The sequence below is a fragment of the Syngnathus scovelli genome, chromosome 13 (assembly GCF_024217435.2).
Source record: "Syngnathus scovelli strain Florida chromosome 13, RoL_Ssco_1.2, whole genome shotgun sequence".
NCBI lineage: Eukaryota > Metazoa > Chordata > Actinopteri > Syngnathiformes > Syngnathidae > Syngnathus > Syngnathus scovelli.
In genome coordinates, this window is record NC_090859.1 from 4,131,699 (window position 1) to 4,147,491 (window position 15,793).

The window sequence follows — 15,793 nt, forward strand, 5'->3', positions numbered from 1 at the left end:
GTTTCTCCCTGTCGGTGTCTACTGTTGTGTCCGTTCCTGTTCGTGCCCAGTGTTCCTGTTCTTGTCATCTAGTTTTCCCTCGGTCTGTCTGAAGGCTCAAGGTCAAAATTTTAACCTTGTCCAAGGGGACTTCATGTCGGTCAGTCTGTCTGTTTTGCTGGCCGTGAGTCTTCCTCCCGTCTGTGTCGTCGGTTCCCCACCTGCCTCCCTTCCAACTCCTTTTCCCTGCAATAAATACTGGTTCAAGCTGCATTTGGTCGCCCTGGCTCAACTCATTCCTGACACGAATGAGACTAAACTGGAGCTGTTTGGTTTAGATTATAAGAAAATTTTGAGGGAAAACCTTAAACTGTCTGCTTCGAAGCTGGGTTTTGGTCTTCGTTTTGTGTTTCAGCATGACAATGACCCGAAACATACCGTAATTGCCGGACTATAAACCGCACCGGATTATAAACCGCACCAGCTAAAATTCGGGGATATTTCAGTTTTTTTTTCTTACATAAGCCGCACCGGACTATAAGCCGCACGTGCACACACGTTTTTTACAAAGAAAGACAGTACATAGAAAGCCTTTTTAATGTTTTAATAACATACTTGAACATGTCTTTCTAAACATTGCCTGTGACACAGCAGTAATACCGGAGCAACGTGGAAGTGTGCACGCGAGTTATTAGCAAAGAAAGACTGGACACAGAAAGTTTTTCTAAAGCTTTAATAACATACCTTAACATTTCTTTCCAAACACTGCCTGTGACGCGGCAGTAATACCGCAGCAACACGGAAGTAACACAGCAAAGTCACTGAGCCGCGGCGGTAACACAGCAGCAAGACAGCAGCAACACGGTAGCACAGCACTAACAGGGCTGGTTAAAAAAAAAAAACATACCGTAAAAGTAAAAAAAGAGCCGTCTTTATCTTCCTCCTGTGCACTGAAACCATCGAAGTCTTCCTCCTTAGTGTCCGATTGGCATAGCGTTAGATATCCTTCGCCTCACACTTTCCCAGTCTCTCTTTCGTCGTCGCTTTTATGCATTTCTTCGAGTGTGATGAGGGTCTGTTCATGCTAATCTTATTCATGCACGAAGCGCTAAATTACATTTAACTAGCGAGCGACACGTATAGCTTAAAAGCGGCATCATATGCATTTCTTTTGTCCCCCATAATGACGGTTTGTGTATAAAAGCTTCTTTTCAGTAATGTCCATCTTGATCTCGTTCTGTCTCTTTGTGTGAGTGCGGGCATGTACGTGATGCGCGAGACGATCAAAACACAAACTAGCACGCCTTCTTCGGCGCATTATCTCTTCATCTGTCTCGGTCTTGCTTCCTGCTAGAGCGCCCCCTGGAGACCGGAGGCCGTTAAAGTCTATAAGTACGCTCCAGAGTAGACACAACATAATGTCATCAACATCGACTGCCTTTGGCTTAAAAGCGGCATCATATGCATTTCTTTTGTCCCCCATGATGACGGTTTGTGTATAAAGGCTTCCTTTCAGTAATGTCCATCTTGATCGCGTTCTGCGTGATGCGCGAAATGTAAACACAAACTAGCACATCTTCTTCGGCGCATTATTTCTTCTTCGCCTGTCTCGCTCATGCTTCCTGCTAGAGCGCCCCCTGGAGGCCGTAAAAATCCATAAGTATGCCGCGCCACCGTTTAAGGTTCAAAGTAACCTTCTGAATAAAATGCATTAAAAGTTCACATTCATTACAACTTGTTTTTGGTGAGCAAAATGTCAGAAGAATTGAATTTAAATGCTGATTGATTGGGTTTTAATACAATGCAGATGGTCCAAACAGTGCCACTGCTTTGTGTAATCTCTGAGTCACATGGCAGAGTAAGAGAAAGGGTTTAGAGCACAGGTGTCAAACTCAAGGCCCGCGGGCCAGATACGGCCCGCCACATCATTCTATATCATTCTCCTATCTAATTCGTGTGTCATTACTAAAATTGCAAATAGTCTTCACTTTTAATAATATATATTTTTTATATATTTGACCAGTGTTTACTCGTCTGATTTGAAAATGAGTTATTTGTCAGTTTGTTTTGTAGCTTTTACTGTATAGTGTTAAGAGATCAAGTCATCACAAAAATCACGAAAAAAATCTTATATAAGCCGCACATGACTATAAGCCGCAGGGTCCAAAATTTTGGAAAAAAGTCGCGGCTTATAGTCCGGAAATTACGGTACATCGATAATGGTGAAGGAATACCTTCAGAAGAGCAAAGTCAATGTTCTGAAGTGGCCTGCACAAAGCCCAGATTTAAACCCCATCGAAAACTTATGGAAACAACTGAAGACCAGAGTTCACGCCAGACGACCATCAAACCTGGAGGAACTTGAGAGAGTTGCCAAGGAAGAATGGGCTGCAATTCCCCAGGAGACCTGTCTTAAGCTTGTTGAGAACTATACAAAACGACTGCAAGCTGTTGTCCAGGAAAAAGGATACACAATTGACTATTGATGTTAGGAGGGCTAATAATTTTGACCATGGTATTTTTTGGTTTTGTATGTAATGTTCTGCTTCTGAGCAAAATTGTGTAATAAAGGTTTCCTAATAAATCTGATATGCTCATAAATGCTGTGCTAAAATTTAATTGCTCTAGTAAGTAGCAGTCAGGAAATATTCAAAAAATAATGAAATTTTCAAAGGGGGGCTAATAATTTTGTCCTTAACTGTACGTCGCATTAGCCATAAAATGCGCAATAAAGTGAAAAAAAAACATATATAAGTCAATCCAGAGTATAAGTCGCATTTTGGGGGAAATGTATTCGACAAAATCCAACACCAAGAACAGACATGAACGAGCAACAACAGGCTAAATGATAGGCATGCTAACGTGAGATAAACACAAACGAAGAGCTGAGAACGGGCCTGACGGAACATTCAAAGTTATTCAAATAACTATTACATAAATAACACGTTTATCAAACTATCTGTGTCACTCCAATTCATTAAATCCATCGATCGTCCTTTATGGAAACGATGCCGCGTATGCGCCGTGCCGCTGACGTCTAAATATTCTAAATATTCCACAGACCCATATAACGATATATAAAGTATATATATCAAATAACTATCATATAAACAACAATATTATCAAACCATCTGTGTCACTCCAAATCATTAAATCCATCAATCAAATTCCTCGTCCTTTGTTAACAACACCGCGCGTGCCCCGTTGACGTCAGCCTTGTCGTTATTCCACGGATTAGTATATAACTATATTGTAGCGTTAACAAAGTACCAGGAAAGACGTGTGTTTGGTAAACGGCTAAGAGTTCAACGAGCCAACAACTACTGAACTGTAACGATAAAAACATTTACAACTTGCTACACGAAATAAAATATATCAAATAACTATCATATAAACAACAATATTATCAAACCATCTGTGTCACTCCAAATCATTAAATCCATCGATCAAATTCCTTGTCCTTTGTCAACAACGCTGCGCATGCGCCGCTGACGTCAACCTCGTCGTTATTCCACAGATCTAGTATATAACAATATTGTAGCGTTAACAAAGTACCAGGAAAGACGTGGGTTTGGTAAACGGCTCTTTATTTAACAAAACAAGAGTTCAACGAGCCAACAACTACTGAACTGTAACGATAAAAACATATACAAGTTGCTACACAAAATAAAATATATCAAATAACTAACATAAATAGTTCACCGCCACACAGACCCAAGCACCGGCGTCGACTTCCAGTGGTGTAGCAGCGTGGACTTTCATCCCCGGAGGTGGCACTTCCAGCCACAGAGATGGAAGAGAGCTCCATAGAATAGGACCGGGCATGCGTAAAAGCCATGTCCGAGCCCCATCCACCGTCCCCGGACAGCCACCCGGCCGAGCGCCAGCCCCCGACTTCCATCCACGGAGGTGAAAGAGAGCTCCGTAGAGTAGGACCGGGCATGCGTAAAAGCCATAATAGTTTTTCAAACCTTCTGTGTCACTCCAAATCATTAAATCCTTCAAACTCTTCATCCTCCGTGTCACTTACAAACAAAGCCGCTAATGATGCCGGTAGTACGTGGGGCCCTTCGTCATCTTCGTCATCCCGTGATCGAATCCTTTGTCCTTTATGTAAACAACCGCTGCGCTGCAACTACAGTACGGTACATACATCACGGTTCATTTATTGTGGTTTCACTTTTTTTTTTTTGAATTTTGAAAATTTGTGAAAATAATCACATATGAGTCGTTCCTCAGTCAACCCTAAACTATGAAAAAAAAACCGACTTATAGTCCGAAAAATATGGTACATATTCCTATTTAATCATTCTAACCAAATGTTTTTCCTTCCCAGTGGACTTCATGCCTCAGGCCAGTATGAACACAGTCCATCACATGCTGCTGTTTAGCTGCAAGACTCCCGTTTCCATCACCAACTACTGGTAATACCTAACATGGTGTTAGTTTTTCACATGTTCATTGTATATTTATTATTATAGCCAGGGGTGAACATAACAATTTGGGTGTGCTTCTCAAAGATGTCATTTTAATATTAATCAACTTTTTTCCTTTTTTTATTGGTTTCTATTTTGTCATTACAACAATAAATACAAGCGTTACACAGTGACAGCTTATTAAAATAATACAATAAGATATTTTATAAAATACATTGAATTCATATTTATACATATTTTACACTGTTGAGCTCCATGACCCATTGAAAATTTATTTGCCCACAGTGGTCATACTTGCAGTATGGGACCCTGTGCATTTTGTTAAATAACAAAATACATAGTGCAGGCAGGTGCTGTCTCATGAGGTGTAGAAATTTGCAATGGTGGCTTGAATAGGTTGTGCACCAAGTGAAGGGTGCAATGGTTATTGTCCAGGCCAATTTTATTTCCATTTTTTAAACATTTCATTTGGTCAAAAACAACAACATAATGCCTGATTTTCACTCATTTCAAAATAATGTTTTGCTTTTGTTGCTTTCAAGACATTTTAGGCACCACTGTGAATTTTTCCTCAAGGGTACCAACACAGCAGATTGTTGTTGTGTGAGTCTGTTTCTGATGATGTGCAATGCACTGTCTTTGAATGACTGACTTTGACATTTTCATTCAAGGGACTGTGGCACTACACGGGGTACTTGTGTTGATGAAACATCCATTTTGTATGCATGGGCTCGAAATGCACCACCAACTAATCTACCCAAAGGTACATTTTCCAAGAAATGTTGTCATGCAGCATGTATGAATGTACGTGAGCCTCACCCTCAAAGTATGTCATGACCTAGCCCAGGATCAATTTAAATGTCACTATAGTGAAGGCTTGCTTGAGAGTCCTTTTAGTTTATTGACCACTGCTCCCCCATTTTACATAATGTCTTGGGAATAACAGTGAGAGGCATCTCTGTCTGAATGCTCAGGCCAACTCCCAAACTATTTCAAAATAACTTTCATACAAGACACTTAAATGTACAACCATTTCCCAGAGAAGCCAAATGCAGTCTGTCTTCTCTCTTTTTTCAATGAAACACATTTGATTTTTACTGCTTAAGCAACTATTTCACTGCAAAGCGTGTTGCCAGTCTGAGTCCTGAGATGGCAACACACTGTGTGGTGAAATGACCTTGCACCTTTTAAGCCTGAAGCAATACAACCTCAATTTAAAGTCTTTGCAATCTTTGTTTTTGGACATTAACTGCAGAAACAACCGTTTTTTAAGGGGAGTTTAACCACCTAGTAGGGATACACCCAATAATGGCACCCAAAACAGGTGCTATTAGGTCTTGAATTGTTTTGAACATGTAGGCTACTTTAATTCAACATTATTAAAAAAAAAAACACTTGTATAACAAGTTTTAAAGTAAGAACTTGTAATTGCTGACGTTTAACTGCATGATTTTCCAAGTCTTCCAACACATTTTACTTGAAAGCAACCTGTAGTACATTTCAGAATTTCAGTTAAAAATAAAATTGTCATGACAACCAAAGTGAAACATAATTTTTTTTAAATGTGACTTTTTATTTTTTACAGCTGATTATGGTTAAATAAATAAATATTTTGTCTATAATTAATTTAATAGCATTATTTTTCATGTACAATTAAAATACAAAAAGATAAATTCAATAATTTTATGTTTTTGTTTTGATAGTGAACTGTACTATAAAATTGTATTTATGTTTTCCTTCATTTTAATTTGCCCCTGTTCCTTGATAGATGTTGGGTTTGAAGTTGGACGGAATTCAGGAGTGTCTTACTTTGTGCTACAAATCCATTATGGAGATGTCAATGCTTTCCGTGGTAAGTACTCAAATTCTGTTGGCAAAAATTGCTAGATGGCTATGTCTTACACTTTAATGTATAGATGTACATGACTTATTGTCTTACTTCCCCTTCTGTGAAATAGATTATATATCATTCACCAGATCAATTGTTTGGAATTAGTTGATTTAATGATTAGGTGAAAAGTATATCGTGTGTCCATGAGACTAGGTGGACAGGTAGTAAGGCCAGACGTTTCGGGGGCAGAGTTTCGATTGCTACAGTATAGATTGGAAGAGAAATGGAGTAGGGGTTATGTTAAAGGAAAAATTAATAACATCCTGAGAGTGAAAGTGTCAGATCGCGGGATGAGGCTGAAACCTGAAAAACAGGGTGTGGTAGTTAATTATCGTTCGGGTTATGCCACACCGGTAGGTTATGATTATATATATATATATATATATATATATATATATATATATATATATATATATATATATATACACACTACCGTTCAAAAGTTTGGGGTCACCCAAACAATTTTGTGTTTTCCATGAAAAGTCACACTAATTCACCACCAAACGTGAAATGAATAGAAAATAGAGTCAAGACATTGACAAGGTTAGAAATAATGATTTGTATTTGAAATAAGATTTTTTTACATCAAACTTTGCTTTCGTCAAAGAATCCTCCATTTGCAGCAATTACGGCATTGCAGACCTTTGGCATTCTAGCTGTTAATTTGTTGAGGTAATCTGGAGAAATTGCACCCGACGCTTCCAGAAGCAGCTCCCACAAGTTGGATTGGTTGGATGGGCACTTCTTGCATACCATACGGTCAAGCTGCTCCCACAACAGCTCAATGGGGTTCAGATCTGGTGACTGCACTGGCCACTCCATTACCGATAGAATACCAGCTGCCTGCTTCTGCTCTAAATAGTTCTCGCACAATTTGGAGGTGTGTTTGGGGTCATTGTCCTGGTGTAGGATGAAATTGGCTCCAATCAAGCGCTGTCCACTGGGTATGGCATGGCGTTGCAAAATGGAGTGATAGCCTTCCTTATTCAGAATCCCTTTTACCCTGTACAAATCTCCGACCTTACCAGCACCAAAGCAACCCCAGACCCAGAGGTATCCTCCATGCATAACAGATGGCGTCAGGCATTCTTCCAGCATCTTTTTATTTGTTCTGCGTCTCACAAACGTTCTTCTTTGTGATCCAAACACCTCAGACTTGGATTCATCCGCCCACAACACTTTTTTCCAGTCTTCTTCTGTCCAATGTCTGTGTTCTTTTGCCCATCTTAATCTTTTTCTTTTGTTGGCCAGTCTCAGATATGGCTTTTTCTTTGCCACTCTGCCCTGAAGCCCAGAATCCCGCAGCCGCCTCTTCACTGTAGATGTTGACACTGGTGTTTTGCGGGTACTATTTAATGAAGATGCCAGTTGGGGACCTGTGAGGCGTCTGTTTCTCAAACTAGAGACTCTAATGTACTTATCTTCTTGCTCAGTTGTGCAACGCGGCCTCCCACTTCTTTTTCGACTCTGGTTAGAGCCTGTTTGTGCTGTCCTCTGAAGGGAGTAGTACACACCGTTGTAGGAAATCTTCAATTTCTTAACAATTTCTCGCATGGAATAGCCTTCATTTCTAAGAACAAGAATAGACTGTTGAGTTTCAGATGAAAGTTCTCTTTTTCTGGCCATTTTGAGCGTTTAAATTACCCCACAAATGTGATGCTCCAGAAACTCAATCTGCTCACAGGAAGGTCAGTTTTGTAGCTTCTGTAACAAGCTAAACTGTTTTCACATGTGTGAACATGATTGCACAAGGGTTTTCTAATCATCAATTAGCCTTCTGAGCCAATTAGCAAACACATTGTACCATTAGAACACTGGAGTGATAGTTGCTGGAAATGGGCCTCTATACACCTATGTAGATATTGCACCAAAAACCAGACATTTGCAGCTAGAATAGTCATTTACCACATTAGCAATGTATAGAGTGTATTTCTTTAAAGTTAAGACTAGTTTTAAATTATCTTCATTGAAAAGTACAGTGCTTTTTCTTCAAAAATAAGGAAATTTCAATGTGACCCAAACTTTTGAACGATATATATATATATATATATATATATATATATATATATATATATATATATATATATATATATATATATATATATACACCGTAATTGCCGGACTATAAACCGCACCGGATTATAAGCCGCACCAGCTAATTTTTTTCTTACATAAGCCGCACCGGACTATAAGCCGCACGTGCACACGAGTTTTTTTACAAAGAAAGACAGTACATAGAAAGCCTTTTTAACGTTTTAATAACATACTTGAACATGTCTTTCTTAACATTGCCTGTGATGCAGCAGTAGTACCGCAGCAACGCGGAAGTGTGCACGCAAGTTATTAGCGAAGAAAGACTGGACACAAAGTTTTTTTTTAAAGCTTTAATAACATACCTTAACATTTCTTTCCAAACACTGCCTGTGACGTGGCAGTAATACCGCAGCAACTTGTGTTTATGTCACGTTAGCATACCGTATCGTTTAGCCTGTTGTTGCTCGTTCATGTCTGTTCTTGGTGTTGGATTTTGTCGAATACATTTTCCCCAAATTGCGACTTATACTCCGGAGCGACTTAAATTTTCACTTTATTGTGAATTTTATGGCTAATGCGACGTATATTCCGGGGTGACTTTTAGTCCGAAAAATACGGTATATACAGGACTGTCTCAGAAAATTAGAATATTGTTATAAAGTTCTTTATTTTCTGTAATGCAATTAGAAAACCAACAATGTCATACATTCTGGATTCATTACAAATCAACTGAAATATTGCAAGCCTTTTATTATTTTAATATTGCTGATTAATGCATACAGCTTAAGAAAACTCAAATATCCTATCTCAAAATATTAGAATATCATGAAAAAGTATACTAGTAGGGTATTCAATTAATCACTTGAATGGTCTAATTAACTCGAAACACCTGCAAGGGTTTCCTGAGCCTTGAAAAACACTCAGCTTGGTTCAGTAAACTAAATGACAAGTATGGGGAAGACTGCTGATCTGACTGCTGTCCAGAGGACCATCATTGACCCCAGCCTTGTGAAGAAGAGTTGCTTCCAGAATTTGGGGGAGCTTCAAAGACAGTGGACTGAAGCTGGAGTCCAGGTATCAAACGACACTGTTCACAGACGTGTCCGGGAAATGGCCTACAATAGCCGTATTCCCATGGTCAAGCCACTTCTGAACTCAAGGTAATGGAAGAAGCGTCTGACTTGGGCTATAGAAAAGAAGCACTGGACAGTTGCAGAGTGGTCCAAAGTCCTCTTTTCAGACGAAAGCAAGTTTTGTATTTCATTTGGAAGTCAAGGTGCCAGAGTCTGGAGAAAGGCTGGAGAGGAGCAAAATCCAAGTTGCTTGAAATCCAGTGTGAAGTTCCCACAGTCAGCGATGGTTTGGGGAGCCATTTCAGCTGCTGGTGTTGGTCCACTGTGTTTCATCAAGTCCAGAGTAAATGCAGATTTTATAGCACTACATGCTTCCGTCTGCTGAAAAGCTCTATGGATATGATGATTTCATTTTCCAGCATGATCTGGCCCCTGCCCACTGTGCCAAAACCACCAGTAAATGATGTACTGACCATGGCATTACTGTCCTCGATTGGCCTGCCAATACCCCCGACCCCATTAGAGAATTTGTGGGGTATTGTGAAAAAGAAGCTGAAAGACACCAGACCCAACAATGCAAATGAGCTAAAGGCCGCTATTGAAGCATCCTGGGCATCCATAACACCTCAGCAATGCACCAGGCAATCGCCTCCATGCCATGCCGCATTGGTTGCAGTCATCCGTGCAAAAGGATTCCCAACCAAGCACTGAGTGCATTAATGGACATTTTCAAACGTTTGATTTTGTTTTGCTGTTTTAAATCTTTTATTTTTACTTGGTCTATTTTTTTTCGAGATAGGATTTTTGAGTTTTCTTAAGCTGTTAGCCATAATCAGCAATATTAAAATAATAAAAGGATTGCAATATAATGAATCCAGAATGTATGACATTTTTGTTTTTTTAATTGCATTACAGAAAATAAAGAACTTTATCACAATATTCAAATTTTCTGAGACATATATATATATATATATATATATATATATATATATATATATATATATATCCATCCATCCATCCATCCATCCATCCATCCATCCATCCATCTTCTTCCGCTTATCCGGGGTCGGGTCGCGGGGGCAGCAGCTTTAGGAGGGACTCTGTTGGGTCTAAATACGATTAGACATTAAATCACTCGCTGGAATGAAGAGGAGAAGACAACCAGAACAGGTTTACTCGCGAGGAGAACGATAGAGAAAGCAATCTCAGTTACAACCTCCATCAGTTCTGAGTCCTTACTCCACGTGCCCCTCTTTTTAATGTTATGGTTGCCCTGGTTACAGAGGCGTTGCTACACTAAGGGAAGGGGGATTGTGTCTGTAGCAATGCTGATTAGCAAAGGAATGTAGTGTGGTGTGAATTAGCACTTCGTTGTTGGCTCTTGACCCCCCGCAGAGGCCGTCCCCAGCCGTCTTCCCTCACAGTTGGCTGACTCGTTCTCGACTGAAGCATGTTGATTGCCGCTTTGCTGTGGAACAAATGCAACTAGACCTTTGCTAACTTTATCTACTTGGTAATTAACACATAATAATAATAAGTAACTTGTCCTAAACATTTCAACACACATTAAGCAAACGTGAGGTAACTGGTATGCAGTTCCTTAAACAAACATTGAGTAAATATGGGATAACTTTTATGCAACTACTTCTAACTGTATGTAACCCTTAACAAAGAAAAACAGGTCTGATAAACTACAATCTATGAACCAAACCTACATCCAAATGAAAAGGAATGAAGTTCCTGTGAATCAAACAAAGAACATGTCACCTATGCAAATAAGCCCTGCTCATTGTTAGTGAAGGCCTCTTACGGGAACGAAAACACACAGACAACATAAGGACAGGAAGGATACAAATGGCTGACAGGGATCAAAAGACATCCCTATCACTAAAAAGGAAGAACCTAGATAAAAGGAAAGATAAACTCGTAAAGGCGAGGCCTCCAGGTCTGGCAGGCCAAAGCTTCACTTAAAATTATTCCAACAGACTCCCAGACTTCCCTCTCCCCAGCCACTTCATCCAGCTCATCCCGGGGGATCCCAAGGCGTTCCCAGGCCAGCTGAGAGACATAGTCTCTCCAGCGCGTCCTGGGTCGTCCCCGGGGTCTCCTACCGGTGGGACATGCCCGGAACACCTCCCCAGGGAGGCGTCCAGGAGGCATCCTGATAAGATGCCCGAGCCACCTCATCTGGCTCCTCTCAACGTGGAGGAGTAGCGACTCTACTCCGAGTCTCTCCCGGATGACCGAGCTTCTCACCCTATCTCTAAGGGAGAGCCCGGACATCCTGCGGAGAAAACTCATTTCGGCCCCTTGTATCCGAGATCTCGTTCTTTCGGTCACGACCCATAGCTCGTGACCATAGGTGAGGGTAGGAGCGTAAATCGACCGGTAAATTGAGAGCTTTGCCTTTTGGCTCAGCTCTCTCTTCACCACAACGGACCGGTACAGGGTCCGCATTACTGCCGACGCTGCACCGATCTGCCTGTCGAGTTCACGCTCCATCCTCCCCTCACTCGTGAACAAGACTCCAAGATACTTGAACTCCTCCACTTGGGGCAGGATCTCATCCCCGATCCGGAGAGGGCATTCCACCCTTTTCCGATCGAGGACCATGGACTCGGATTTGGAGGTGCTGACCCTCATCCCGACCGCTTCACACTCGGCTGCGAACCGTTCCAGCGAGAGCTGGAGATCACGGCCTGAAGAAGCCAACAGCACCACGTCATCTGCAAAAAGCAGAGACGCGATGCTGAGGTCCCCAAACCGGACCCCCTCCACGCCTCGGCTGCGCCTAGAAATTCTGTCCATAAAAATTATGAACAGAATCGGTGACAAAGGGCAGCTTTGGCGGAGTCCAACCCTCACTGGGAACGAATCCGACTTACTGCCGGAAATGCGGACCAGACTCTGGCATCGGTGATACAGGGACCGAACCGCCCTTATCAGTTGGCTCGGTACCCTGTACTCCCGAAGCACCCTCCACAGAACCTCCCGAGGGACACGGTCGAACGCCTTCTCCAAGTCCACAAAACACATGTGGACTGGTTGGGCGAACTCCCATGCACCCTCGAGGATCCTGCCGAGGGTGTAGAGCTGGTCCACTGTTCCACGGCCAGGACGAAAGCCACACTGCTCCTCCTGAATCCGAGGTTCGACCTCCCGACGGACCCTTCTCTCCAGCACCCCTGAATAGACCTTACCAGGGAGGCTGAGGAGTGTGATTCCCCTGTAATTAGAACACACCCTCCGGTCCCCCTTCTTAAAGAGGGGAACCACCACTCCAGTCTGCCAATCCAGAGGCACTGTCCCCGATGTCCACGCAACGTTGTAGAGGCGTGTCAGCCATGACAGCCCCACAACATCCAGAGCCTTTAAGAACTCCGGGCGGATCTCATCCACCCCCGGGGCCTTGCCACCGAGGAGTTTTTTTAACTACCTCAGTGACTTCGACCCCAGAGATTGGAGAATCCGCCTCAGAGTCTCCAGGCCCTGCTTCCTCAATGGAAGGCGTGTAGGTGGAATTGAGGAGGTCTTCGAAGTATTCTCCCCACCGACTCACGACGTCCCGAGTCGAGGTCAGCAGCACGCCATCCCCACTGTAAACAGTGGTGACGTTGCACTGCTTCCCCCTCCTGAGACACCGGATGGTGGACCAGAATTTCTTCGAAGCCGTCCGAAAGTCATTCTCCATGGCCTCACCAAATTCCTCCCACGCCCGGGTTTTTGCCTCAGCAACCGCTGAAGCCGCGTTCTGCTTGGCCATCCGGTACCTGTCAGCTGCCTCCGGAGTCCCGCAGGCCAAAACGGCCCGATAGGACTCCTTCTTCAGCTTGACGGCATCCCTTACCGCCGGTGTCCACCAGCGGGTTCGGGGATTGCCGCCACGACAGGCACCAACGACCTTACGGCCACAGCTCCGGTCGGCCGCCTCAACAATGGAGGCGCGGAACATGGTCCACTCAGACTCAATGTCCCCCGCCTCCCCCGGGACGTGGGAAAAGCTCTGCCGGAGGTGGGAGTTGAAGCTCTTCCTGACAGGAGATTCTGCCAGACGTTCCCAAAAGACCCTCACAGAGCGTTTGGGTCTGCCAGGTCGGACCAGCATCTTACCCCACCATCGGAGCCAACCCACCACCAGGTGGTGATCAGTTGACAGCTCCGCCCCTCTCTTCACCCGAGTGTCCAAAACATGCGGCCGCAAATCCGATGACACGACTACAAAATTGATCATCGAACTGCGGCCTAGGGTGTCCTGGTGCCAAGTGCACACATGGACACCCTTATGTTTGAACATGGTCTTCATTATTGAAAATCCGTGTCGACCACAGAAGTCTAACAAGAGAACACCGCTCGGGTTCAGATCGGGGGGGGGGCGTTCCTCCCAATCACGCCCTTCCAGGTCTCACTGTCATTGCCCACGTGAGCATTGAAGTCACCCAGTAGAACGATGGAGTCCCCAGAAGGAGCGCTCTCCAGCACTTCCTCCAGGGACCCCAAGAAGGGTGGGTACTCTGAGCTGCCGTTTGGTGCATAGACACAAACAACAGTCAGGACCCGTCCCCCCACCCGAAGGCGGAGGGAGGCTACCCTCTCGTTCACCGGGGTGAACCCCAATGTGCAGGCGCCCAGCCGGGGGGCAATAAGTATACCCACACCTGCTCGACGCCTCTCACCGTGGGCAACTCCAGAGTGGAAGAGAGTCCAGCCCTTCTCGAGAGGGCTAGTACCGGAACCCAAACTGTGCGTGGAGGCTAGTCCGACTATATCTAGTCGGAATCTTTCTGCCTCGCACACCAGCTCGGGCTCCTTTCCAGCCAGAGAGGTGACATTCCATGTCCCAAGAGCCAGCTTCTGCAGCCGGGGATCAGACCGCCAAGGTCCCTGCCTGTGGCTGCCGCCCAGCTCACATTGCACCCGACCCCTTCGGCCCCTCCCACAGGTGGTGAGCCCATGGGAAGGGGGACCCACGTTTCCATTTCGGGCTATGCCCGGCCGGGCCCCATGGGCGAAGGCCCGGCCACCAGACGCTCGCCTTCGAGCCCCGCCTCCAGGCCTGGTGACCCGCGTCAGGGCGAGGGAAAACAAAGTCCATTTGTGTTTTTCATCATAAGGGGCTTGGGTGAGCCGTGCTTTGTCTGACCCCTCACCTAGGACCCGTTTGCCATGGGTGACCCTACCAGGGGCATGAAGCCCCCGACAACATGGCTCCTAGGATCATAGGGGCACGCAAACCCCTCCACCACGATAAGGTGACGACTCACGGAGGGGTATATATATATATATAAGCCACTTGGAGAGCTCATCTGCGCATGTATGAGAATCAAGTGTAAAAACAACTGACAAACAAGTGTTTTCATATGATAGAACACAGGTGTATCCTTTAAGCTTGCAAGCATTAATTAAAAAGCTCTTGGCCTTACATGGAAAAATAAATCATGTGCACTCAGTGCCATGTTTAAGTGCTTTAATGGAATTTAGAGACTTGAATATTGGTGTAAAAAACAAACAAACATTGGAACACACTGTAAACCTACCTAAATACATTTTTCACAATTTCTCAAAAGAAAAAAATCCAGATGGGTGAAAAAGATGGAATAAAGGTGTGCCACAGGGTGTCAACCTTAACAGGGCTTGCCAAAAGAAGAGTTATTGACTGTTTTACTAAAGAAAGTTCCGGGACTGGGTTCAGAGAATGAGATAAAACATAGTGTAAATCCTTGCAAATGACAAATGGTATTTCAGGAAAATTGAAAATGAGTGATTAATTCATCCGCTTTACAAACCGCTTATTCTCATGGGGGTCGCGAGCGTGCTGGAGCCTATCTGTCTTAGGGCGGTAGGCGGGTTACACCCTGAACTGGTCGGCAGGAAATCGCAGGGAACACATAGACAAACAAGCATTCACCCTCACAATCACTCCTACGGAAAATATGGATTAGCCGATCGGCCTATCGTGTTTACTTTGGAACGTGGGTGATTCGTGCTTTGGATGTAATTGTGTTTTGTTCTAGTTTAGTGGTTCTTAACCTTTGTGGAGGTACCGAACCCCATCAGGTTCATATGTGCATTCACCGAACCCCTCTTTGGGGGGTGTTCGATCGAACCCAGGTTAAGAACCACTGTTCTAGTTAATACTTGAGCAGTACTGTACTGAAAAAATATGGCTTGACTAAACAGAAGTACCGTATTTTTCGGACTATAAGTCGCGTTTTTTTTCCATAGTTTGGGTGGGGGGGGGCGACTTATACTGAGGAGCAACTTATATGTGATTTTTTTCAAAAATTTTCAAAATTCTGAAAAAAAAAGGTGAAACCACGATAAACGAACCGCGATGTAGCAAGGAATTATTGTAATTTGAAGTTCAAGTGACGTCAGCGTCA

At 43.6% G+C, this 15,793-nt stretch overlaps 2 protein-coding genes across 6 annotated transcripts in view; one reads left to right on the top strand and one right to left on the bottom strand.

The window, feature by feature from the left end:
• Positions 1 to 15,793, bottom strand: part of dpm2 (dolichyl-phosphate mannosyltransferase subunit 2, regulatory) — a 258,461-nt gene that overhangs the window by 98,048 nt on the left and 144,620 nt on the right. The gene's annotated exons all lie outside the window — the stretch shown is intronic.
• pam (peptidylglycine alpha-amidating monooxygenase) overlaps positions 1 to 15,793 on the top strand; it is an 88,550-nt gene that overhangs the window by 23,143 nt on the left and 49,614 nt on the right. For all 5 annotated transcript variants that reach the window (XM_049738446.1, XM_049738445.2, XM_049738448.2 and 2 more), the window contains exons 6-8: positions 4,316 to 4,403; positions 5,087 to 5,178; positions 6,184 to 6,267. In XM_049738446.1, coding sequence (XP_049594403.1) covers positions 4,316 to 4,403; positions 5,087 to 5,178; positions 6,184 to 6,267 — 264 coding nt within the window. The remainder of the gene's footprint in view (positions 1 to 4,315; positions 4,404 to 5,086; positions 5,179 to 6,183; positions 6,268 to 15,793) is intronic.